We start from the raw sequence: 25,996 nt of genomic DNA, 5'->3' as shown, positions 1-25,996 counted from the left end.
AACAGTAAATCCTTTTTCTCAGTGGTAAGAAACTTGTCAAGTTGTGTATGGTTCAGGAGTTTCTACATACAGAACTCTGTCAATAACCAGTTGTATGGCAATGACTTGCGATTACCAACAGTCTTCTCTGTGGTTGCGTTTTCATCTTTATTTCATTTCATGTAATATTCTGATAATGTAATAAAACTCAATTTAGGTGATATCTTAGTTTCACTCTTTTAATTAAATACATCACCTCTCTGATATTAGGAGATGTATGCAAGTGCTGAATAAGGACGCGTTACAACTATTAAATGATAAATGGGCTTGCCACACTGGCCGAAGCGTGTTTGATTGCGTCACAGTTGAGAAATGGTATAGCCCAAATTAGGGGTGTTTTACGTTTCTTTTTTGAAAATATTATGTTTGAAGAATTACTTTAAATTATTTATGAATATTAGAGTCAAGGAGTGTAAATGAGTGTAAACTCCAAAACTTTAGTTTTTTTTTTTTTTTTTTTTTGGCTTTTTAAGAGAACAAAGTGTTGTTTAAGAAGAGGTGAAATCCCCCTACAGGCTGTTTACTGTTTGTGGGTTGACTGCCTCTGGTGAGTACAGGCAGTGAGTAATCTTAACTAATCCTTAAAAGTAAAATAAATATGCACATATATTCTATTTGACCTCTTGCGCCGACAGTTTGGCTTAAGCTGGTTAATGAGCAGCTCGGAGGAAGCTGCCACTGCTGCTGGAGCTCAGGTTACCTTTCACAAGGCTAGCCGATTCTTAGCGTGACATTTACCAGCAGACCTGAGAGCGGAAAACAGGTATGGTATCTGCTCCGACAGCCTCCACATATAACCGAGTTCAGTGTCTAGATATGAAATATAATTGGACCCTTCTTGTCTTGTATACTGGCACAGTTTACCGTAAAATGCGGTTTCGTGTTTTTAAGGGAGTAAAATCACACCATGCTACCTGACAAGGACGGTCCAGTCATTGGAGGGGGTCAGGGCTCCCCCGAAGGAGAGGACCCCTCTGTGGCTCTGTTCAGGGAATACCTTCGTCTTAAAACCGTCCACCCTGCCCCTGACTATGGTGAGACTCCTTTTGTCACAAGCAGAGTAAAATCATATGTTTAAATATCCCTCCAACAAGCTTTGTTTATTTTCACTACTTTCTAATGTTGCTAATATTTGACCAATACAAATATTTATGTGCTACATATTGCACAGTGAAACTTTGTTGAAAATGTCTTTAAAGCTTATTCTGTTGTTGAAGCAGGTTGTTGTATTACCTGTTCCTTTATCAAAGTCCACTTCTTATCTACATGAGTTACACATTATATGCCCACAGTTTGGCACAAAGCTGAAATTTTCACCTGAAGCAAAAACGTAGTATGTCCCTGAAATGGGTTCAAACACAAGAGAACTGGCAATAGCAGCTAGGAATAGGCATGGACACCAGTATTGATGTAAACAAAGATTGTAAACACCTATGAATTCAGTTCCTCAATTTTTGTACCATGTCTGCAGTTTAAAGTTCTTTAAATGAAATGAAATAAAAAGTACCTAAATCTCTGTCTGTATGGAGCTTAAGGACAGACAGAGATTTGTACTTAAGCTCTGTCTGTGCAAATCTCTGTACAACATATTGCTTTTTCTGGTACAAATACATTATTAGTTCATACCTGCTTCCAAAGTGGGATGTTCTCATCTGCATCTAGTAATGAAAAAACAAAAAGCAAGTTTCTAAAATATTTAAATTTTAAGTAAAAAAAATTAAACAGTTTTTTCTATATTAAAATGATAAGCAGAAATTTAAGCTTAAATATAAAACGCTTTTTTAAGGTAATAATAAAAAAGTCAAAGACAAAGTGAAACAAAACATTTGTCTGTTTATATCTTTTGTTGTGACTCTAGGAGGCGCTCTTTCTTTAGTGCTATTTCACACCCAAAAAAGTTATTCATACAGACAAGCAAGAACACAAAAATGTGCATAAAATAAATAAATGTATAAAGTTTAGAAAAATAGTTAGTTTTTGGTGCTGGAGTAAAGCGACGGCCCCAGATACGGAAGAGGTTTGTTTTCAACCAGCTGTCTGGATTTCAGTTCTTGACCTCTGTACATTATTTCCATGCTGTTTCCCTTTTGCTGTCTCAGTTTTGTGAACAAAAACCGCAGCAACACAAAACCTTAAAAAAAATTAACTTCTCTGTCTCAAAAACACAATGTCAAGAAACTCAACCATACCAATTTTGCTATTTTTATTTTTAAAACAGGAAAATCAGCTTGAGAAACTGTGTTTCAGCGTATTTCTTCTGGACTCTCTCATTTCGTCGTATTGGGATTTAGAAGTCTCTAAAACATGCAGAAGTGTTACAACATAGCTGGTTTATAAATTTGTATTTTTTATTATTATACTAACCTTCCACAGCAGTAAATAACCAACAAGAAAAAGATTAGTGCCAGAGAATTTGAACATATCTATTAATGTTAAAACTAGCTGTGTGTTTTTTCATTTGTAGATTCTGCTCTCAGGTTCTTGGACAGAATAGCCGAGGAGCTGGAGCTTCCCATGAAAAAGATTGAGGTGATTTACTTCATGATATGATGATCAGATGCAAGATATCTGTAAGCTTGTGACAGATGTTTCTTAATTCACCCGTCCATCTGCTCTCAGGTCTGTCCAGGCAGAGTTGTATCTATCATGACATGGGAAGGGACGAAACCCACCCTAAAATCCGTCTTACTGAACTCCCACACAGATGTTGTACCTGTTTACCAGGTACGAGCTTGACCTCAGTTCTGTGAGTTACTGTCCTGTTATTACCTGAAACAGATGAGTAAAGAATAGACTTGGTATCAATCTCTTCTCCAGGAGCACTGGAAATACGATGCTTTCAGTGCTATGAAAGATGCTGAGGGTAACATTTTTGCCCGTGGATCTCAGGACATGAAATGTGTGACTATACAGTGGGTATAAAAATAAAAACTGCCTCAATAGCTTCTCTTATTAAACAGAATTTTTACTCTAGTGTTGTTGTGATCTTCACTTGTGTTCATGTGCAGTGAGAACAACTTGTTTAATCACTGAACCTGCTCTCTTGTCTATTCAGATGGTTTCTTTGTCATAATACGTGCTGAGTTGGGTATTTGTTGTCTGTATAGATACATTCAGGCGGTCAGAAGACTGAAGGCGCAGGGATGGAAACCGACACGCACTGTGCATTTAATGTTTGTTCCTGGTAAGTTATTTGACTGGGTCCACACTTCATACATCATCTATTCAGGACTTTAGAAGGATGTCATAAAGTGTCTTTCACTGGAAAGCATGATGGCGTGCAAGAAGACAAAAAGGCTAAAAAATGACACCTTGAGGCCTCTAAGTCTACACAACAACAATTAGGAAAATCTAGGTTTAGGAATAATGTCAGAACAAATCTTTTTGCTCATCATAAACTTCCAGACTATGCTAATTTGTGCTGGAACTTTATCTGGAAACCTGCAGGTGGACTTGACATGAAACAAAGGATGAATATATGGCAAATCACCTTTTGTCCACTGTTATGTATGTGTAGTAGAGGATGTGTGTTGCTGTGGGCTTGTTTTACTTCTTAAGAGTTCAAGGCTTTATGAACACTTTGAAGTACCAGGGCATTTTACAAAAAAATAAAATAAAGTAGAACACTCTCTCTGTATCTGTAAAGGGTAAGTGTTTTTCTGTAATGTTATAAAATACATTATAAAATTTATGGAGCAAATTTACCAGGGAAAACTATACATGTGGCCAGAGTTGAAACTGACTGAAAAATTCAATGCAACTGTTAAAACTAGATTATCTTTCAGTAAAAAAAAAAATGTGTTTAAAACTTTCACAACTCTGACTATGAGATTTTTTTTTTCAGATGAAGAAGTTGGAGGCCATAAGGGAATGGAAACATTTGTGACGCATCCAGAGTTTCAAAAGTTAAACATCGGCTTTTCTCTGGATGAAGGTATCTTTACTATTTTTTTATGCATTCGCATGGGCTTATATATTATTCTTTAAAAAAAAGACATGTCTTTGGATTAAATTAAATTGAGCCCACAGAACAGTAGTTACGAGAAGCATCTGGACCGTAAACGAAGCATACTTAACAACTATTATGCAATAAACAGGATTACATTTTAAGGAGGAATTAACGCAGAGTTACGTTACTATTTGATCATGTAAGAGATCAAAGGTCTCTAATACATATCTTCCTTGAAGCCTGCTTGATAATCTAAATTGTAAAGCAGGAATTTAAAAAATCTTTGAAGAATTTGTAATGAGACGATAGGGGTTCCTTCAGAGTCTAAAATTTTGTCCAGGTATTTTTCTATCCTGGATACAAATGGAATATGAAAATATAGCATGGATTTTCTTATTGTTTAGATTTCCACTCTTTATTCTCCATCCCATAGTGTAAAGAGATCTGTCAGTCTATCTGGTGGATCTTATGAGTTTTGTAGAAATACTTGCCATAAATTCATAGTGAACTTATTTAAAACCCTTTTCAGAGATGGTATGTGTTCAGTTAAATCTCATCGTCACAGTAAAATGTTTGTGCCTGAATTTTCCTCTAAGCTGTTTTAAATTAACATATTTTATCTTTCTTTATGTACCACTAGCGTTGCTGCTGCTAGTCTGTGCTCTGTAATCTATTTTCTTTGATTTGCTCTCTTCATGCTGATCTTATGTTTTTTGTTTGTATTCTGGAGGTCTGGCCAATCCTGGTGAGGCTTTCACTGTGTTTTATGGAGAAAGGAACCCCTGGTGTGAGTATGCAACACAAATGAGGATGTAAGGCTCCTGCACGGCTTTCACTCTTTCTGCCCAAGAATGAAAAGGAAACCTGACCACTGTCTCCTTTTCAGGGATTACTGTCCGCTGCCCGGGAAGTCCTGGTCATGGCTCTAGGTTTGTGGAAAACACAGCTGCAGAAAAACTTGTAAGATCCTTTCATTTTTCTCCAACATGTTTTAAAAAAACATGGCCATTCTTTTGCTTCAAATATTTTTTGCACTGAGGTGTTTTTTTTTGTGTTTTTTGTTTTAGCAGAACTGATCATTTTTAATAGTACAAATCACAAACCTTAGCGTAAATCAATTGTATAAAAGTAAATCTTCTGCCAAGCTTACAATCAATAAAATCATTGAATCACAAATTTTCTCATTACAAAGACTAGCTTAGACAAAACGGATCAGTTTCTTTTCTTTGTTGCAGCGACAAGTCATCAACTCTTTTCTGGACTTCAGAGAGAAGGAGAAACACCGGTGAGATAGTTTCGATTTCCCTGCTTTAAATTGTCTTTTTTGTGAAAGTCTGAATTTTTTTATATTACACATTATTCATTTCCCAGCTTGCTTTAGTTTAAAAAGAGTAAGAAGGTGTGATGTACTAGTATTATTAATTATGTTAAGAAATGTAAAAGAAATATCTTTTTTTTTCAGTGATATTGAGCTTTGAAATTTCAATAACAACTTTCAAAAACCGATCTTGTCCGTGTAAACTGTAAGCAGAGTTTTCAGAGGTGCACAAGCAGGCATCATAATTTGTAAATAATGGCGTGAGAGGCCAGCTGAATACTTTCATTTCAACTGTAGCAGTTTGGGTTTTTGGAGACTTCGTCCAGCATCTTGCGGTCTACTCTCAGGGTGAACTTGAACGTCCAAGTATTTTTCATGGCAAATTTGTTCATTTGAATTTTCTTTGAGACCTCTTTTACTCTCTTACCAGAAGCTAAACAAATTTCTTCCTGAAGGTCTCTGGCAGGTTCATAAACAGCTGCTTTGATGGTTATTTTAACAATTTTGTGTGAATAAATGTGGGAACATCCTATTTTTCTTCTTCACCGTGAATTGCATCATTCTTTATTACATTTTACAGAAAGTTTTACATTTGTTTTAATCATTTTACTTCTATTTCCTATTATTATGCATAATTTTTATTAAATATCCATGTTTGTCCTGATTTTATATATTTTTTAATGGTTGTAGTTGCCCTCCTGTGGCAGTCATAGTTTTCCTTTTTGAATATGGCGTTTCTCACTGCCCTTGTTATGTCTGCCAGGTTAAACACCAGTGAGTGTTTCACACTGGGAGACGTCACCACTGTGAATATGACCATGGTTAAAGGCGGTGTGGCCTACAATGTCATTCCAGCTGAAATGGATGTCAGCTTCGACTTAAGAATCCCACCCACAGTAAACCTCCAGGTGCGTAATGTTGCAGTATTGACATGTAACTCCACGGTGACCAACCCTCATATTTAATGCAAACTCTAAACATTAAACTCCCCATCAGGAGTTTGAAAAGCAGATCAAGCAGTGGTGTAAAGATGCAGGAGATGATGTCACGTATGAGTTTGCTCAGGTCAGTGAATTTCCTCCAGATTAGACAAACAATCTACTGAACTATGTGATCTACTGTTGGCTGCTTCTCTCAGTGATTCATTCCTTGCTGGTCTGTTTGGTTTTGTTGAATGAAACTAAATAGTTTCTTTGCAGAAACACATGAACCAGAACCTCACATCCACTGCTGAGAACGATCCCTGGTGGAGCGCATTCAGTGCCGCCTGCAAGTCATTGTGAGTACTGTGCAGGTCAGATGTTTAATTGTAAATCCTCCATTCGAATGTCAGATTATTTTTGGTAGTTTTTAACTGTTTAATCGATCAGTTCTTTTTTTTGGGATGGACTCAATGCAAAAACCAACTGGAACTATATGTGGAAACAGGGTGCACAACTTTGAATTTAGGATAAGAACTTGGAGTACTGCATTTTATTTCATCTATTCCACACACAAAATTATACATATTGGCCTAAATATAGACGTACTCATGGAACCCTGTGTTAATGAGAGAAAATGACCAATAAATGCATTCTTATACAAATGAATTTAACTCTCCTCAAAGTTATTTCAAAAATGCTGAGCTATTGGAACATTTGCCTCCATTTATTGCATCTTCTTTAAGTTTACTGTAAATCAGTTCTGCTGGTGTAGAGTAAATGTGCGACTTTTACCTGCATGCAGTACTCAAGCATAACATTTAGATATTTTCTTCAGTATTTTAGTTTGGACAACCCTTCTAACATTTTTCCTTCATAAGTTTTCTCAAATTTGCTGCAGTTGCGAGTTGGCGAGGAACAGTTTTATTTATTCATCACAGTGCCTGGAAATGCTTTGCATTTGTTATGCATCATACCATCATCTCTACTGCAGGAATATGACTTTGGAAAAGGAGATATTCCCAGCTGCCACCGACAGCCGTTTCATCAGAGCAGTGAGTATAAAAAAAACCCTGCAGCCTTTTTGTTACCATTTAAAATTACACAATTGAATCAGTCCCTGCCTCTGACCTGTTTTTTAATTACTCCAGGTGGGTATCCCTGCCATTGGCTTTTCTCCAATGAACAGGACCCCCATTCTGCTGCACGATCATAACGAACACCTGAATGAGCTAGTCTTCCTGAACGGCATCGGCGTGTACGAGAGGCTCATCCCAGCTCTGACTGCCGTTCCTGTCTCACCTGACGAGGCTTAGTCGATCTTTAATCCTCACTGAAACACTTTTCACTGGCTATATGAATATTTAACTTGAGGAATTTGCAGAGATTACCAAAGAATAACAACATGTATATGATTAAGCCAAACTGAGCACTTAAACTTTGACATTTCTTAATTTTGGATTATTCTCAGGTAGTTTTGAATTACATCAAATTCTATCAGATCCATATCATCCTAAAGAAAAAATCACCTATTGTGCTAAAGATTGTTTTCACTTGTATAACCGTTATGTGATGAAGATCACACATTTATTTAATTGTAAATGATTGTTCAACAAATACAATCTTGTTTAATAAACAATAGAATAATGAAGACATTTGTTTGTTTTGTCTTTTACCCAAGACTTACTTGCTTGTTTTCCACAAATGTCAAATTTGACAAGGGCATGGATTTTCTAACCAAAGCTCTGGATCTCTGAAGCTTCTTGCTGAATTACGATGAGTCTCATAGTTGCTTTTCAGATCATATTATATGCTTTTCAGCTGAAATCACTTATTGCCCAAAAAATTAACTCTAAAACATCTTAACGGGATGAAGAAAACAAGTTGACGTAATTTGTCTGTGGCTGGCACTGTTGCTTAGGAATGTCAAGATTTAAATCTGGTGTTTCTTTTATGCTGGCATTATTTGTCTTTTGTGAAAGTTTTGAAGTAATCCTTGGCAATTTATGGCCTACAATTGTATATTGTTGTGTGTAATGTGGATTTTGTCAGGGACATGCTTTCAACTTGTACCTTAAATTCAATATTGGTCATGTGTCTAATCAGAGGCCACATAAATGAGAGGTTTAATTACATCGTCTGTTTATTGCAAGCAATTAACCTCCACCTGAGGTGCTAATCTGCCTCTGGGACGAAACAGATTTGCAACTACATCAATAAATGATTAAAGCCATCAGTGCTGCCTATAGTTTGAACACCTCAAAATTAGAGTCCAGTTGGGAGAAAAAAAGAAGAGTTCACTCAACACTGTCTTGATAAATTACAGCTACGAACACTAGAGATGGTTAATTTAGTTGACAACACAGAAAAGAGAGATTAATCTGGGGTTTCACAGTGTGGGCACTTTCTGAAGATGTTCAGTACAATAAAATACAATCAGGGAGGCCTAATTTCAAACTGTAGTATCAGATTCACAGGGTGAAGTGAGCACAAAGAATTAATTCACTTGAATTTGGTCAAATAAATTGACTGAAATGATAAGTTTCTCAGCCACTGCTTTCTTGTTACTGTGTTGTCTGTTAATGGATGTTTAATTTGTTAGCAACTAGAAGGAAGGCAGTGAAAACAGGGAGGCAGAAACATGTTCACATTGTCCTTTGGCAGATGTTTCCACTCATTTAGCTGAAAATACTCCAGGGGGTAAGAAGATATTCATGAGACGAGAAGATGAGTTTTACACTCAAGTTCCTTTGTTGCTGCAATCCTAAAGACCCAGGGACCTGGCACTGCAGCTTCACTTGTTGTGGTGACATGCCGTTAGTGCAGGGTGGTTAAAATCACTGCCTTACAAAATTAATTAAATACCTTTTAAATCATTTGTCATATTAGAGTAAAAGCTTCAATATATGTACTGGGATTGTCTGTAATAAAACAACACAAAGTATTACATTACTGTGATGTGGAAGGAAAATGATAAAATATATATAAAAGTGTGAGGTCCTACTTTTACTCAACTCTGAAATCCATAAGTAAAATTCAGTACAACAAACTGGCTTCAGAAGGTAACCAAGACGTGGCTGTCCACCTAAACTAACAGAACAGGGGAGGAACGCTTTAATCTGTATATCTATCTGTATGTCTTAAGATATATTTAGTGCTCCCCCTTAAATTTTTCCTTGGCCTGTCCTAGCCATTCTGATAAAAATTTTCTGGAGGTGACACTACATCCAGGGCAACTAACAGGCCCAGAGATCTTGAGTTTATGGCACATCGGCAAAAAGAAACCCATTATCAGAAGAAGTCATCTTTGCAGTTTGCCACAATCCATTCAAATGACGTGGAAGTAGGTGTTCTGCTCATATATCTCTAAATTAAACTCTTTACATTGAAAATATTGTTTGTGGAGTAAAGCTAAAAGTCCACCCTAACCACACTACCCTTTTGCAAAACATGATGTTGGCAGATCATGTTGTTGGATAACAAACTTAAACCTAGTGCATAACCAGAGCTAAAAAGGAACTGGTCACCGCATTTCAGAATGGCCCAGTCAAAGTTCAGACCTCAATCTGTTTGAGAATCTGTGGTATTGCTTGAGAATTGATGTGCACAGATGCTGTTTCTGAGCTTCAGCTATTATGTAATAAAGAATGGGGAAACATTTTCAGCTTTTGGATGCATGAAGCTGGTAGAGACATACCCAGACTTGCAGCACTAATTGCAAGGCGCTTCTATAGCATGTCACAAAGTTAAAAGGCATTACATTCCTACATTTATAATGATGATAATGCTTATGAGGTTATTTATAGGTTCATTATTTTACATCTTCATGCTTCCCTACTAAAATTTCCTTTGAATGGGTCCTGAACACATATGTAGATGCAGTAAAAAGGTTTCATATGGCCTTTGCTTAAGGTTTTTACTGTCCTGAAATGAAGTTGTGATGTTTGTAGTAGGACTCTGAATATGCTGCATAATGTTTCCCTATAGCAGACATTTCCTTGCAAAATGGGTCAGATTTATCCAGACACAATGAGAATCCTGGCGGATGTGAACAGCATATTGAGAAGGAGAGTTTAGCGCTGTGGGAACCCTGAGCTCCTGAGCCTTACTGCTGCAGCTCAGATCTGACTATACAGGTATAGAGCTTTTTTCTAGTTGTAAAGTTTAACATCCAAGTCAAATATCTACTATTCATCAGGGTTATTAGTGTTACATTGTTAAGATGTGGAAGCACGAATGTTTTTATGAAAACTGACAAATTGGCCCACAGTTTTAATTTGTGTGCTCAAAATAGCTTATAAAGAGGGAATACCTTTTTGAACTGGAAGAATAACAACAGAAAGAGGTGAGAAATAAACAACATATTTGATGTATTATGTTGTTTACATTAGGTTAAGGTCAGTCTTATCTTCAGCACAGCCCTCTGTGGATTTGTTCTCCAATTAACTGAGCATGTCTCTCAAAGGGGGGGCCACCGACACGAAGACTGAGCAGCCAGTAATTAGTCTTCTCTCTCCCCAGGACATGACAGCAGCCTTAACACATGGGGCCGTCAGGGAGACGAATAAAAGCAGAAGCCACATCCTTCCTCCCAGAGGGGGCAGGTGCAGTCATCCTGCCGGCTGTCGAGCATGAGAACGCCGTGCTGTGCATCGCATTGCTGCTGCTTAGCAGTTTGCAGAGGACATGTTGCTTTTGCTGTTAATTTGGGAAAATTTTGGCAAATATGGAAAAGCAGAAATGTGTACACTTAAGCACCCTCCACGATGACAGTCCTAGCTATTTAAAATGTGTAAACGTTTCTAAAATGAAATGTTGTTGTTCTGCATTAACATATTCTAATGCTGGAAACATTAAACAATCCATTGTTTAATTTATTCTAAAGTGAAGAGAATATCCAACATTAATTTTTAAAGTAACCTTGTGTGTTTTTTAGCCACATAGTGCTACTATATAGCACAAATAAATAACTATGTTTCCTTCAGGTGTTATTAAAAGGCTGCATATATCAAATATGATTTAAAATACTGTAAGTTATGCCTAGTACTGGCTAGTCTGAAGGAGTTGAGTGGAGGAACTGCTCTGTGAGGGAGAAGCTTGGGTACTTGGAAAGTGCTCAAAGTGGAGCTGTGCCTTGAAGGTGGTGCTAGAGCCACCCATGCATTTTGCATGGCTCAGTCCTTTTCTCCAATACTCCACAATGTTGAATATACACTACCTCACAGGTTTTAGGCCTAGAGACCTTGATAGACATTGGAAGATGGTTGATTTTGTGTCTAATGGAGCATTTCTGTCTTGATTCAACCACATGTCTGTTTTATGACAGAGTATAGATTTTTATTTTAAATTTCCTGGTGTTTCAAAGAGTTGATTATACCATGGCTTCAGGTATAGTTATTTTATGGGACTTGTAAGTGATGCCACTGAATAATTTTGCTTGAATGAAGGTTGATTCTTTCTAAATATTTTAATAGAAGAATATGCATTACAGGTCCATTACTTACATATTTCTCCCAAACATATTGCAAAAAAGACAGTGACTTATGCCTTTAGAGCACACGAGCAACAGAAAAAACCTCACCTTATAAGTATGTAAAAAGAAAGAATGAAATCAATTTGCAAATCTATTAAAGAGGTTACCGTTCATCCTAAAAAGCATCTCGTTTGTACATCTGCAGCATCTCAGGGTTTAGTTTCATGCTTGAGGGGAGAGCTGCTAACCCTCACAGATGCTGCAGTTAATAAAAGAACGTAAAGAAATTAAATCCTACAGCTGAGTGGCGACTCATTCTGCCGTGTTGCGCTGCAGTGTAGCTACAACTGTCCTCTGGCAGTAATTGCAGCTGAAACCTTCTGTGATGGAAACAAGATTCCCCCTTAAACAAGGGATTAATTGTAGTCTGCCAGGCACTGCGGTTTTGCTGGCACCGTACCGTACTACACTGGCCAACACATTCTCTTGCACTTGTCTATGCACTCATACCCCCATCCTCCAAGTCTTAGCAAATTAATAATAATCAGGTTGAACAAAGAGAGAATTGTTAAACGCTAAAATAAATCTCTTACACAGCTTATGAATCATCATTACTGCCTTATTTTTCTTATTTACATTTTGTGTCATCTGTATGTGTTTTTTTTTTAGCATTTTTATGTTATGTACGCTGAAACAGACGTTCTGAACGTTTAACAAAAATATGCAAGGGTAAATGTAAGGTAAAAACCCTCATGTGAACCCTCTGCTCTTAAAAGTGCAGGCTTTACAAATGGTTCATGAACTTGGCTTTGATTTTTTTCATAAATGAAGACAGTGTGAAACGTGTCGTGTGTGATTTTGTCCACTTGAGGTGATATGATTTTTGAACACAGAATATGTTTACATGGATGAGTCTGTACTTTCTTTTTATCGTGACTAACTATTAATTTAATATAAACACAAGATACCCAGCAACACTTAAAAAGTGCAAATCTAGAAAAACTGACTGGAATGACTAATTTAAAATATTTTAAGACAAAAACCAAATACTGCATGAAACATTTTGAGAGGAGAGAAGTTGGCTGGCGTTTGTTGACTGCCTTTGTCCACTGTCCCATCTTTTAGCCGAAGACAATAAATGCAGATGACAGTTTGTGTCCAAACGAACAAGCAAGCAAAAACCAAACAAGAAATAAATGAGTCTGTGGATCGGATCATACATAATGAAAATGAAAAGGCAGGTGAGTTCATCAACTGGATTCACCTGCGTTTTTAAACCAGAGAATGAAAGGAAATGAAAAGGCAAACAGACACATTTCCTTCCTTACCCAGGAAGGAAAAAGTGGATCTTTTATCTCAACACTGAGTTGAGATAAGAGAAGTTAATATACACTGTATGTTTCATACCATTGGCCAAAAACTTGAAAATGAATTAAAATTAAATAATTAATGTAAAAATTAATGTAAACCACCTACAAATATAAATATTTGTTGTTCATGTTTAAAACGGGACACTGTAGGTGAAAGAAATTAACATTAAATGTATTCCTTGTGCCCTGCGACAGACTGGCGACCTGTCCAGGGTGTACCCCGCCTCTCGCCCGGAACGTAGCTGGAGATGGGCACCAGCACCTCCCGACCCCATTAGGGACAAGGGTGAACAGAAAATGGATGGATGGATGGATGTATTCCTTGTATCACAAGAAGACATTTTCAGAGTACATGGGGTGTATTCAGTACCACCAAAGAGCCACGTCTATTAATATAAACAATTGAGAGTTAATTGTTCATTTAATGGGAAACCAGTGAAGAAACTTTAGAACTGCAGCTAAGTTACACTCAGTGTAAATGTAAACCAAAAGACCAAAAGAGATTAAATTGTAGCTACAATCTTCTTGCAAAATAAATGTTGAAATCTGTCTTTTGGACAGCCAGGATCTGAGATCAATGAAGCAATGACACATTGGATTTTTTTTTGTCATTGTGTTTCGGAAGCAAAGTGTGAAACTGTGAACAATTTTCAAAAGGCTTCCATCCATCCATCCATCCATCCATCCATCCATCCATCCATCCATCCATACATACATCCATACATCCATCCATACATCCATCCATCCACTTGATCATAGTCCATTCATCCCGGGGAGAGAAAGGCCAAAAATTGAGTATAAACAAATATTGTGAAATTGCTCTGAGCCGGCATTAATCTTTATTCAGCATGTTTTAAAAAACCCATTTGATTATTTTATTTTCTTCCACAACACAACAATTTCACGTCCTAAAAAATGATCTGTAATTTATATGCAGATTTATAGGTTTCTCTGGTTTGCACGTTTGTATTCAAACAGTTGCTATTGATTTGCTCATTCATCTCTTTTCATTGTTTAGTGGAAGAAGCGCTGGTGGTCATAGATCCAAAAATATAGCAATGACAAATCCCACGTGGCTCTGCGGAGATAAATAAAGCCAAACTAGATGCTGCTGCTGCTCTGTTGCCTGGTGAGCGTGAGCGCGCACGGGTGAGGGAGAAACAGAGAGGAGAGCGAGCTGTCGTGAACGCGCCAGCCTGTGTGTTGGTTGGCGTGTGTGTGTGTGTGTTTGTGAGAGAGAGAGAGAGAGAGAGAGAAGGAGAGCGTGTGTGTGAGTGGGAGCAGAAGCAGAGACTCTGCAGTGTCTTGGCAGCTGCAGCAGTGCATCTCCCACCGCCGTCCACGATGCCTCCACGGATGATACCCGCCTCCTCCGCCTTCACCTGACCGCAGAAACCGATATGAAGTCGTCGGGAAACTGATCCGGACGTTCACACCTGCTCGCTGTCTGTATGCCCCACACCTCCTTCCCTTCCGACACCCCCAGGAGTCAGTCAGGAGAGCTTCATCCGCGCACCCAAAGCCATTTGGCGAGAATTTTATTTTATTGTATTTTTTTTAATGTTAAAATGGCGATAGGAAAAAAATCTCGCAGCATCGTCTGCTTTGTATCAGTCCAAGTCCTCCTGATTTTCAGCGCGTCGTGGCCTGGAGCAGAGGGTCTTACATTCCCACAGCAATACACGTAAGTAAACCTGACTGAGAAAGGCAGCGTCTGATATGAGACAACTTTGAGCTTCACCACTCAAGAGATGTAACTCTGTCACTCTTCTTCGTTTTCTGCTGTTACATAATTGTATGGTGTGCTGTTGGTGACTTCCACTAATGTACACGCAGTGCTCTGAAAGGTGTTGTCCACACTGTGGCTCAGCATACAGCAGAGATCTTTAAGCACCATTGGCAGGAATGTGTGAGCAACAAGATGCCAGACATGCAGACAAACCTCATAAAGTCGGTTTATTAAGTTTGATCTAGTTTAGTTTAATCTTTCCCATGATTTATTTTCCTTATTACCATTTGATGAGAGATAGCTTTGATTATTGGCTGATCTGAAGCCCTTCTGGCATTTAACCTTCTGCTAGAGTTTAAAATATCCCTGATAAATCCATTTTAGTTCAGTCTGGGAGATGTTTTGATCGATTTAGATTCCGAGACAAAACTTAGATTTTGTGCAGCTGTAAAACTTAAAAAGAAATATGGAAAACAAATTTTTCATTATATTGCTTGATCTAAAAGCTTTTCGATGCTCAAGAACGATGTAATTTTCCTCCTCTCTTCCTGCTGAAAACTGCTCCCAGAAGACCATTCCTCTGTTTTCTTCCCTTTTTTTTGTGCCAAAAGTCAACCTCGGCTCTTCGTTCCCAACCTTTATCTCATCACCGTTGAGTACAGCTGGGGGCTCGCTTTGGACCGCAGTTCTCTGTCGGCCCTCCTCCAGGCTCAACAATCGGGCAGCTCTGGGGAGAGGAAATGAGCAGATGGTCAACTCATCTTCAGGGTTCATGGTGAAGGATTTCTGGCCAATCACAACTGGAGATCCAAAGTGTATTTACCAATTAGAACAGGGGGCTGTAAATCCTGGGGTTGTTGGCGACTGACAGTGTGTGTGAGAGAGTTTTATGATGAATTAGGGTGTTGGAAATAGTGTGTAGTCACGGCTTTCTCTTCCTCCTCCACTTGCTTGTGATGGTTTTTCTGCTGAGTGCTCTAAAACAGCTACATTGCCCTGCACCCAGGGTGTCCTCATGCAAGCTAAATGAAGCAGAGCTGCTTCTCTGAAGATCCACTACTGAGTATATCTTTGCAGATAGATAGATAGATAGATAGATAGATAGATAGATAGATAGATAGATAGATAGATAGATAGACAGACAGACAGACAGACAGACAGACAGACAGACAGACGGAGCAAGCTGTGACTTTATTTTTAGGGTTGTGCTGTGGAAGGTGAACCTCTGCCCCAATTTACAATATGCTGACTACTCCCAAGACTGCCTTGTAGAGCATCTGTCTTCCCAGTAGCTCTGACCAGATTCTGCTAGTCAGAGACCAGTGGACTTCTTCACTCACTCTTTCAGAAGCCAGAGTTGCTGAGTGCAATAATATTTCTGAACAACTTTCTATTAAACCGGCTGCTGTGCTTCTTGGTCTTCATGATGCTGTTTGTTCATTAATGTTCTCTGGTAAACCAGTAAGGAATTCAGTTTGATACTGGGATTAAATAACACACAGGTGGACACTGAATAGTTATATGACTTCTGAGGGGCTATAGTTTATTTGAGGGCATTAGTGGACACCACTTTCTTCATGTTTTTGTTTGCTAAAAAATGTTAAAAGGAAGCCATCTCTTCCTTCTTCATAATTATGCACTTTGTGTTGGTCTATTATATAAATTCCCTATAAAATACTTTTAGGTTGGAAGGTGTAGCATAAAGTGTGAAAAAAGTTCAAGGCATATGAATATTTTTGAATTAATGTGGTGATAATTAGATTTAGAAATTGTTTATGTGTAACCTATTTTTCAATATTATATTTAATACTGTAAAATGAAAATGACAGACAATATACTCATTTGCATTAATTAAAAAAATATTTCATAATATTGTAAAAACTATACATAGTAATGTACAAATCTGCTAAGCCTCATTAGGAGTTGTTGTGACTCAGGTATTGAGTGGTTGTTCCAATAATTGCAAGGCAGGAGCTTTTTGTTGAAATCAGATGCTTTAATTAGAATTAATTAGTCGGGATACCAGGATTTAATACATTTTCTTAATCTGGTGGAAATGTAACACTTAGTTCCTATGTCCCTCAAGCCCGAGGTAAGCAGCACATTAGAAATAAAAAGTGACTGTTTTTTTTAGAGTGGGCCACTTCTAAAAAAGTCATTGCAACAAACACTATGAACAATACAAACAAGATTCAAAACTCCTATCTTTTGTGTTCTGGAGTGGAGAATTAGTGTGTGAAGTTGAAGGATTTTAATTATTGAAAGTGGATGAGTTCAAGTACTTGAGGTCGACCATCCAAAACAAAAGGTACTTCACAAAAAAGGTAGAAGAGAAGAATCCAAACAGGCTAAAATAATTAATGGTTCCATGTCAGAGATAATTTATTAAAGAAAGATAGGCGCATCAGTGGAAGAATAAGTTCACAAAATGATAGTCATATTTGCTATGACATATGACAAACCTGGAGTGAGGATGCACCCGTCCACTTTTTTCACTTTCGATACTGATACAGATACCTGAGGTTTAGTATCGTCTGATATCGATCAAATACAGAGAAACAGTGCAGTGAAGCAAAATGCACAGGATGAAAAACACAGAGAGAGATCTTATGATATGCTGGATAAAGGAATAGGTTTCTGCTAGAGTCAGAAAAGAGAAAGACCATCTGCAGGGGTTGGTATGAAAAAGCATTATGCTCATCTAATAACTTATAATAATAATAATTTCCCAAAATATTAGAAACCCAAATGCCAGACATAGCTGGAGGTAGGGCTTCTTCTGTCTGATTATTAAAATGCATTTACAATATGAACTAAAATTATGTTACATTTACAAATGAACCTGTTTTAGATGCTGAGTTTTTACACATATTGCATGCCTGCTAAAATAACCCACTTGTGGGTTTTATGATGATATTACTTAAGTACAAAATGTGCCATGAAGGTGTGATATTCAACACTGAAATGTTTGGAATTTTATTGATAACTTACATAAAGATTTTTTCATTAAATTAAGTAAGATCTCCACTTTAGTTTTATCCCTATATATGCTTTCAAGGTTTTAACTGTGCGGTTCATTCATGTATTATTCATAACCAGATCTCTATCGCATTTTATTCCTAGAAAATAGGCAAAAAAAGAAAAAAAAGAGATTATTTTTATCTTTTGACTATATACCTAGCCTCGGTGATCTGTCTCTATTGTAAAAAGCTATATTTAAAATGTTAAGAAGAAATGACCAGAGTATTTTGAGAGTAGAATTGTGCTTTGTACAGTTTTACAGTCATGTTCAGATGAAAAATGCCAGTGTACAAACTGGCATAAATAAAATATAGGTGACATTTTAACAGATAAAAACATTTACATAAAGTAATTATTTTTTATAGAAGTTAATTGGCCACAAGATGTTGTCATAAGGCACAAAGTGGAGAACTCTTATGCAAGACTCAACACAGTGGGATAAATTCACAAAGACAGAGACAAGTTCAAAAATACAAGCTGGGTCACAATGACTTGAGCACAGCGTTAGGATTACAACAAAGAATTTGAGATGAAGATGAACTACTAAGTGTGAGTTGGCAGATTAAGGAATAAATATCTGTTTATTCTGGTTTCTATAACTGGTTTCTATCTATCTAATATCTATAAATATTTTATCTTGTAACCAGGTTGCTATGTATCGCAAATATTTTGCTCAGGTCCCTCTTGAAAATGAGATCTAGATCTCAACGGTGTTTACCTGGTTAAATAAAGGAATATATAAATAGACAAACAAAGAAAGACAATGAGACACTGGTGGGTATCATTAGGGTATGGAAGAGCCTGATAACAAGTGGAAATTACAGGAGGTGAAGAACAAGACAGCAAATTAGTGCCAAAATCAAACAGGAAGTTCCAAAAGAAAACAAAACCAGACACAACTGCAAAACACGTCAGCAACACAGCTTGACATGACAGATGTGTATTACTGATTCAGTTTTACTTGAGTATAGGATTTACCTCCATTCTCAAAGTTATGGTATTGGAAGAAAATATAGATTAAAATAAAATTTAAAACTGTAACTTTCATTTATTGATGTTATTGTTGAATAAGACCAAATAAAAGCCAATAAAGCTAAAAGTACCAGAGGATCTGTCACTAACAGTAAGCAACAACAGTTCATGTTGTATTTCATTAACACGTTGCCTTGTGGTGGATGTGGCAATTTGCAAGTTTTCAGAAAGAAAAATCAAATATTACAAACATTCCTGTTGTACATTTTTAACAGGTAGCACCTGCCTTCAATCATTTCAATGAAATACATTATGAAAAAAAAAAAATCAGCTCCAGCTATGGTGCTTTTGCTCAAAAGAGCCACACATGAGGTCCAGTAACATGTTCTGCCTCAGTCAACTCCATAAAGATTTTCTCTGATTCTCCTCACCAGAGAAAATGTTCAGGGACCAACATCTGTGCGGACAGATGCCTTTTTAATGTCCGAAGTCGGAGGAGAGCACGCAAACAGGTTGGACATGCTAATAAGACAACAGTAGCTTAAAACAAACTCCACAACCAAGCAGAGTTGGGCAAAGAAACAAAAACGTTATACTCATGTGAAAGTCGCATTACTACAAAATGTTTTTTTTTCTTTTTGTTAAGTAGAAATAAAATGTATGCAATAAGAGTAAAAATATCGTGATCTGTGTTTTTCTGTGTTTATTTCTGAGTTTTCGGTGTCCTTGAGTCTCTTCGTTGTCCTGTCTCCCCTCAATTACTCCCAGGTGTTTCTTGTGTATTTAGTGTCACCTGTGTGTCTGTGTCTTTGTCGGGTCCTCGTCTCATTTGGCTTGTTCGTATGTGTCGTCTCCGTCAGCTGTCCATTCGTTTCCTCCAGTTGCTACCGGCGTTGAGCCCTGGATTCTGCTCAGCCGTGCCGCCTGGTTGTTGGACTATTGTTGGACTTGTTTCTTCATTAAACCTTCATTTCTCATTTATACCTGGGGGTACCGCGTCTGCCTCACCACCTACACCGCACGGTTCATGACAAAAAAAGTGTTTGGTGAAAAGTATGCATAAGCTAGGATGTTATTACATAATCCTGTAGATAATATATGCATGTGTGAACTGTGCAAACTACTTCTAGGCTTAAGATGCACTGTATTATCTCGCCCTCCAAAGGTCATAGCAGACTCAGCAGCTGCAATGTAACATTAAAATAAGCTTGTGTTTAAGCAAGAAATCACTTTATCAGAGTGGATAGGTTTGTCTCCATGCCTGGTGCATCGTCTTCTTCTTGCTCGGCTTTTCCCTTCAGAGATCGCCACAGCAAATCATCTGTTTTCATTTAGCCCTGTCCTCTGCATCCTCTGCCCTCACACCAACTAACTTCATGTCCTCTATGCCTGGTGCATGTTTGGCTAAAATGTAGCCATTGAAGTAGCCAAAAAACTGCAACTTAGTAAGATTTAATATCACTTAACAAGAAGTAAAAGTGTTCTGCAGTAAAACTGTTCTTAGCAGTATTTTTAAATTTCCCAAATAGTTACTCAAGTAAATGTAATAGAGTAAATTTTTCTCATTACTTTGTACCTCTTTAACTAAGGTATGCAGAGTACTATCTTTAAACGTATAACATATTGACACAGATGGGCCACAGCAGCAGGAGACCAAACCAGACGTCACAGGAGTCTGAGGTTAAAATGCACACAAGCTAAAGAAAAAGACTGAGAACAGATTGGAAAAATGTTGACTTATCTGATTAGTCTCAGTTTGAGCAATGACATTCAGAGGGTACAGTTAAAATGTTGTTTAACAACATGAACACATGAAGCAATCTGGCTCTCTATCAACATTTCAAGCTTCTTCTGGTGGTGCAATTGTATTGGAAATATTTTATTTGCAGACTTCGGGCCCTGTAGTACCAACTCTATAGCATATAAACTTCATAGCCTACCTGAGTTTTGTCCACCCCTTTAAGACTGCAGTGCACCCATTTTCTTATGGCTGTTTCACAAAGCTCAAATCATCTTTAACTGGTTTCTTGAACATAATAAGCTCACTTTACTCTCAGTCTGTTATAGTACCTTTGAGATGCAGTGGAGTGGGAGATTTATACCATGGACATGCAGCTGACAAATTATTCTCACACCTTTCAGTCTATGCCATCTAGAATTAATGCAGTTCTGAAGGGAAAATGAGGTCCAACCCAGTACTAACCTGCACAGTTAATAAATTAAATAATAGCATACATAATAAAGTGGCTGATGAGGGTACATGTTCACACTGTATGACTGCAAAACAACGTTGGTATGAGATCTTGTGTTAATATGAGTTCTCTATGTGACTCACATGTATTCTGTAATTCACATTTTGCATGTTGAGAGGCATATCAAAAGTGTAGCCCAGGGGCAATTGCAGCTTTAAAGTCTGGCTTCTTTCTTAAATCTATTATTTATTACCCATCATTGAACTGTTCATTTTTATGTAACTCTTGTAGTTCAAAATATTGTCAGGAGCCACTGTTGGCCCCTGGGCTTTTATGCATTTTAAGTCAAGCTCTCACTCCATAATGTGAACACCTCTTTGCAGTGTGACATGGAGTAGACCTACAGTTCTGCTCGCATGTCTTTTAATGAGCATCGCAACTAAAAATAACAGCATTATCATAAAATGTTTAAAAGCTGATCAGAGAGGTTTCACAGATGTCTGGATGTGGATTAGAAAACAGTCACTCATTTATTATTTATTGAATGTTTTGATTTGATAAGCTAGTGTGGGCTGCACTTTCTTTGATCAACACTTAACAACTAAACCTCATTATGACTGGGATGTATTTTTTAAGTGTTATCCAGAAAATATTCAGAGTTTTGCTTCAGATTGTGTTGCGAGGTGAAGGGAATGGTTTCCGCTGCAGATCTTTTTAGAGCATTTCTTGTTATTTTTCTCCTGCTGCCTCAATCGCCTCAAGCTGAAGATCATTTCACTTTTAAATCGTGCACTGCACAGACATTCAGCTGCATTTTCACAATGAGCATTGAGCGAGATAGAGTTAAAAAATCCTAGCTTGAGTTTCACGTTGCTCTCCTATTTTTGTCCTTTTTCACAAAGAATGTAACAAAAAATGTACACTGTAATAGAGCAAGTCTATTCATGATCAGATCTGAACTTTGTATTGCTGTTCAGCTAGAATAGAAAATGAGAGGAGGAATGATTTGTAACATTCAAAAGGCCGTCTCTTTCTATGGAGTTAGGAAGCAGAGAGAAGATTTGTGCCTCGTCTGACAGTAGGAACAAGTCCAGCAAGGCATTAATCCGTTATGTTGTCTTGTAACTCTGCTCCAAGCTGTCTGATTGATAATGAATCCACTCTCTGGGCACTTAAAGCAGCCAGCGTGATGACCGAACTATCATAAAGTAAAAAGCTCAACTATGTTCAATTCTTAGTTAGGAAATAAAGGTCAAAACCGTGGAAGAGACCAAAATTAGAAGGGGTTCTTCACCTGTACTGATGGAGGATCCAACATTCTCCATAATTGTGTTTTGTTGAGGACAGAATGACAGAGCCTGTCTTTTAAAATGTCTTTTAATGTTCTTGGCTCACACCTCAAGTTGATGTTAATTATAAAAGACGTGATTTCTTACACGGCAGGATTGTTCTGATTTGATGTGTAAAATATGTGGGTTGCATTGAAATGGCAGACCACTGTAAGAAGTGCTTGTGTTCCTGCCTTATATATTAAGACAGCACAAATGAGCTGTGTATATAAACTAAATGAGAGAGAATTTACTAAGTATTTTATGACTTTTATGTGTTACGTGTTTACAGATCCATGTTTGAAAAGTTTGAAATGGAATTTCTTTCATACCCTTGCCCAAACCTTAGCTACCTTTTGCTGCAGATGCAGTTGCAAATATTTTGATTCTTGTCTTTTAAAGCTTTGCTCCCAGAGAGTGAAATTTTTTCTTGGTTCGTTTGCAATCTTTCCACAGATATTTAGTAGGATTTAGTTTAATACTTTGACTAGACCATTCTAACACAAATACATTTTGTTCTATGTCATTCCAGGTTGGCTCTAGCTATACTCTCTTTCATATGGTCTACCAGTTGTGCTTATATTGCTTACAGCTTGTCCAAAATACAATGCCGGTCTATCAACAAACATCATAAGATGTGCGACCTGTTTTACAATTTTTATACTGGCTTCCTGTTATATACCAAATTAAAGAAGTGTTTGTTCCGAGAGGCTTGTAATGTATTATTATTATTATAATTATTATTATTTTTATTTTTGTTAGAAAATTTCAATTTCTTTTATCATTTTGTTTTCTGTGAACCGTTTCAGTGCTATGATTTTTACTGGTCTAATTTGGATATTTTAAAGCACTTTATAAATCAATAAATTATTGAAGATGCTCAGTGTTGTTGCAAATGTACTGAATTTAGACAGTACTTTTGTAGTCCTACTGACTAATTAAAGCACTTTACACTAGAGCCACATTTACCCAGTCATAATTGCTAACACATGCCCACGCCCGCACATACACATTCATACAGTAGACAACTTAGCATTAGGGACACATAAACATGCTACAGAGTCAAGCAGCATTTCAATGGCAAGACGTCTACACTGCCTACCGAACCACAGTCGTCCCAGTTGCAAGCTCAACATTTGTGTTACTTTTGTCCATAGAAAAATAAATTGGCCTTCCACAACTATAGATTACCGAAATAGCACTCTAGGAATGGATGTCACATTGCCAGGGTGAGTCACAGGTTGGGCTTCACTTTTTCTGATAGGTTGGCAGACTATATGTATGGTGCTGCCAGTATTTTCAGACTTGTGGGGTGCCATGTGGCATTTAATGAGAAATATTTTCCATCTGGACGCCATAGAGGTATAACTGGGTGGGTGTTGCGGTGTATGTTGTGCTTGTGAGATGTTCATGAGTCTTTACAAGACCCTAGTGCAACCAATCACTGGTTGGTGACCTGAGTCAGTTGAGCTTTTTTCAACATGGGTTTGTATAGTGTGCTGATGAGTAGCCAATTTATGAGTAAACTACTCAAACCTCAACAATTTCAGAGTATATTTTGCATGCAAACATTCACAAGGTTTGATTTAGAGTGGTCAATGAAACTAATATGCTTGCTTTACTACTCTGAGAAAACATACATGCAAACTCCTCAAATCCATGACTTCCTACCAAATACTTCACTGTAATTTTTTACACCAATGAATTTGTGTTTTAGATCATGTTCTGCCTGCAAATTCGTAAAGGAGTAAAGACAGTGTTATGAAGTTTATATCTGTTTCATATTAAGGTGAATCTGTAGGGCATGTTAAGTTTTGAGTTGCTGTGTATGTCAGAAATCCTCTCTGATTTGCCAAACTGAAATCTCTGTCTTTACGTTTTTAACAAAAATCCTACTACTCACTGGTAATTCACTCTACCCCTATTTAGTGGGGTTTTACAGAATAAAGGTGTAAAAATTCCTTTAAGTTTCTGCTGTTTTCTGACTTGTAATATGGCTTATAAATCAATAATTAATTTTGCTCTCGTAAATATTAATTGCTTGTTAATTGTTTCATCAGCAGCAGCTTTATTTATAAAGCACTTTAACACAAGCCACATCTAAAAAGGTTCTCAACATCAGAGATGCTTTAGATAAAAGAAAACATCAGACACAATGACAAAGCAACACATTTATTTATTACAGCTGCATATTTTTAGTCAATATACCTAATTTGAGACTCTGAAATGGGCTAAAGCATTAAAATCTACTTCCCTGAATGCATTTGCATAGTTTAGATTTGGGTAAATGAAGCACATTTAAAAAATGTGTCTGTACATCAGTCATCATGTGTAACTGCTTCTTCTGATCCATCTCTTGTCATTCCTGAGAGCCACCAACACACATGTATCCAGTTAATCGGTTTTTTTGCAGTGTGAAAGTCAGCGTCTGATGTTTATCCACAGGATAATGCACTGGGCCAGGCGGATCCAGCAGGAGATTGACAGAGCCTTTCAGCACATCACTGGAGTTCAGCAGCTGAAAGGGGTGAGTGTGTGTGGTTTGGATTCTTACTCATTACTGAGCAGCATAAACTCAGCACAACCGTGAATCCATTAAGCTCCAGAGCTGCATCTAAATAGCTGCATTAAATACAAAAAAACAATTACATTCTTACTTATTTATTTATGGTTTTCTTGAGTGTATTTCTAGCCCATCTTACAGAGCCACTATCGGCCAGTTGCAACAACTTTCTTTTAAATCTATGGTAGTCTTACATTTCTCGTCAATAGCTTGAATATTTTAGCCACATCTTGGCTATACCACCAAGATGTGGTGGTATAGCCAAATCTTGCTGATATGTTGTTTATTGTTTTCAGTAATTACCACTCTTGAACACATTTATGCAACGCTATAGTGATGCCTGGACACACGCCTACAGTGGTTAGATTTAGAATATTCGGCACTATCCTTCATGATGTTTTGAGCTTATTAACTCCTACAGTCAAGCTTAGCAATTCAGACATTTTTCTTCTGCAAGCCCCCATCAGAAGTATCTATTTAACATCTGCATGTAATGCATGTTGACATTGCATTATAGTAACCCGATTTCTAAACCTTCTTACCCTCTAAATTTATTTCCATATCAGCTTTTAATGGTGTTAACTACGAGCCATTTCCTGGAAATTAGACAGCTTTAATAGCTTATAAAATGACCACAACCCAGAATATGATTGTTATGGATCTTTCCAGCTATTTTGGGACATCAGTGACTTTTTGCTTCAAGACCAGTTTAAATTTAGGGTTTGGAAAATACTCCCGTGTCCATTGTAGAATAAAAAAAAGACAAAGAATGGGTTAAAACATTCTAATGCTTTAATTTAACACCACCACAACATCACATAGATCCTGGATGAACCTGCAGGACTTTTGAGAGTTCGCCATGTAGCATCATCTTGTTTGTAGTAATAGTTTCACAACTGATTTTAATATGCATACAACTCCTGTGATTATATTGTGGTGGTTCAATAAGATGGGAGCATATTTGGGAATACATAACAGTAGTTTTGGCTTTTCCATGGTATATGTCCAACCAAGTTGGTTTAGTCATCACAGAATAAGAAACAGTAGTTGCCCCATTGGCCTCATGCCAGGTTTACAGTCTCTTCATGTTCGTACTGGGGTAGCAACACTCAGCCACCAAAT

At 37.4% G+C, this 25,996-nt stretch overlaps 2 protein-coding genes across 8 annotated transcripts in view; both read left to right on the top strand.

The window, feature by feature from the left end:
- Positions 1-435: 435 nt before the first annotated feature.
- LOC114135714 (aminoacylase-1A) lies at positions 436-11,103 on the top strand. 6 transcript variants are annotated; one of them, XM_028003239.1, is made up of 16 exons: positions 436-586; positions 675-802; positions 931-1,073; positions 2,504-2,568; positions 2,659-2,763; positions 2,857-2,951; positions 3,147-3,223; positions 3,884-3,973; positions 4,719-4,775; positions 4,875-4,948; positions 5,224-5,273; positions 6,070-6,214; positions 6,303-6,371; positions 6,506-6,585; positions 7,128-7,281; positions 7,378-7,879. In XM_028003239.1, exons 3-16 carry the CDS (start codon positions 947-949, stop codon positions 7,540-7,542), a joined length of 1,353 nt encoding a protein of 450 aa, XP_027859040.1. In that variant the 5' UTR covers positions 436-586; positions 675-802; positions 931-946; the 3' UTR covers positions 7,543-7,879. The 6 variants fall into 6 exon arrangements, 5 of the variants coding, with proteins under 5 accessions (XP_027859040.1, XP_027859044.1, XP_027859042.1 ...); XR_003593643.1 differs by lacking the exons at positions 7,128-7,281; positions 7,378-7,879 and adding exons at positions 10,214-10,362; positions 10,748-11,103 and having other exon boundaries at positions 547-802; XM_028003240.1 differs by having other exon boundaries at positions 548-802; positions 7,221-7,281.
- A 3,205-nt stretch (positions 11,104-14,308) lies between these two features.
- Positions 14,309-25,996, top strand: part of cacna2d2b (calcium channel, voltage-dependent, alpha 2/delta subunit 2b) — a 39,040-nt gene continuing 27,352 nt past the window's right edge. For both annotated transcript variants that reach the window (XM_028003334.1, XM_028003333.1), the window contains exons 1-2: positions 14,309-14,753; positions 24,757-24,838. In XM_028003334.1, coding sequence (XP_027859135.1) covers positions 14,521-14,753; positions 24,757-24,838 — 315 coding nt within the window. In that variant the 5' untranslated portion in view covers positions 14,309-14,520. The remainder of the gene's footprint in view (positions 14,754-24,756; positions 24,839-25,996) is intronic.

Source organism: Xiphophorus couchianus, chromosome 20 (genome assembly GCF_001444195.1).
Source record: "Xiphophorus couchianus chromosome 20, X_couchianus-1.0, whole genome shotgun sequence".
Lineage (NCBI taxonomy): Eukaryota > Metazoa > Chordata > Actinopteri > Cyprinodontiformes > Poeciliidae > Xiphophorus > Xiphophorus couchianus.
This window is presented reverse-complemented; position numbering and strand designations above follow the sequence as displayed.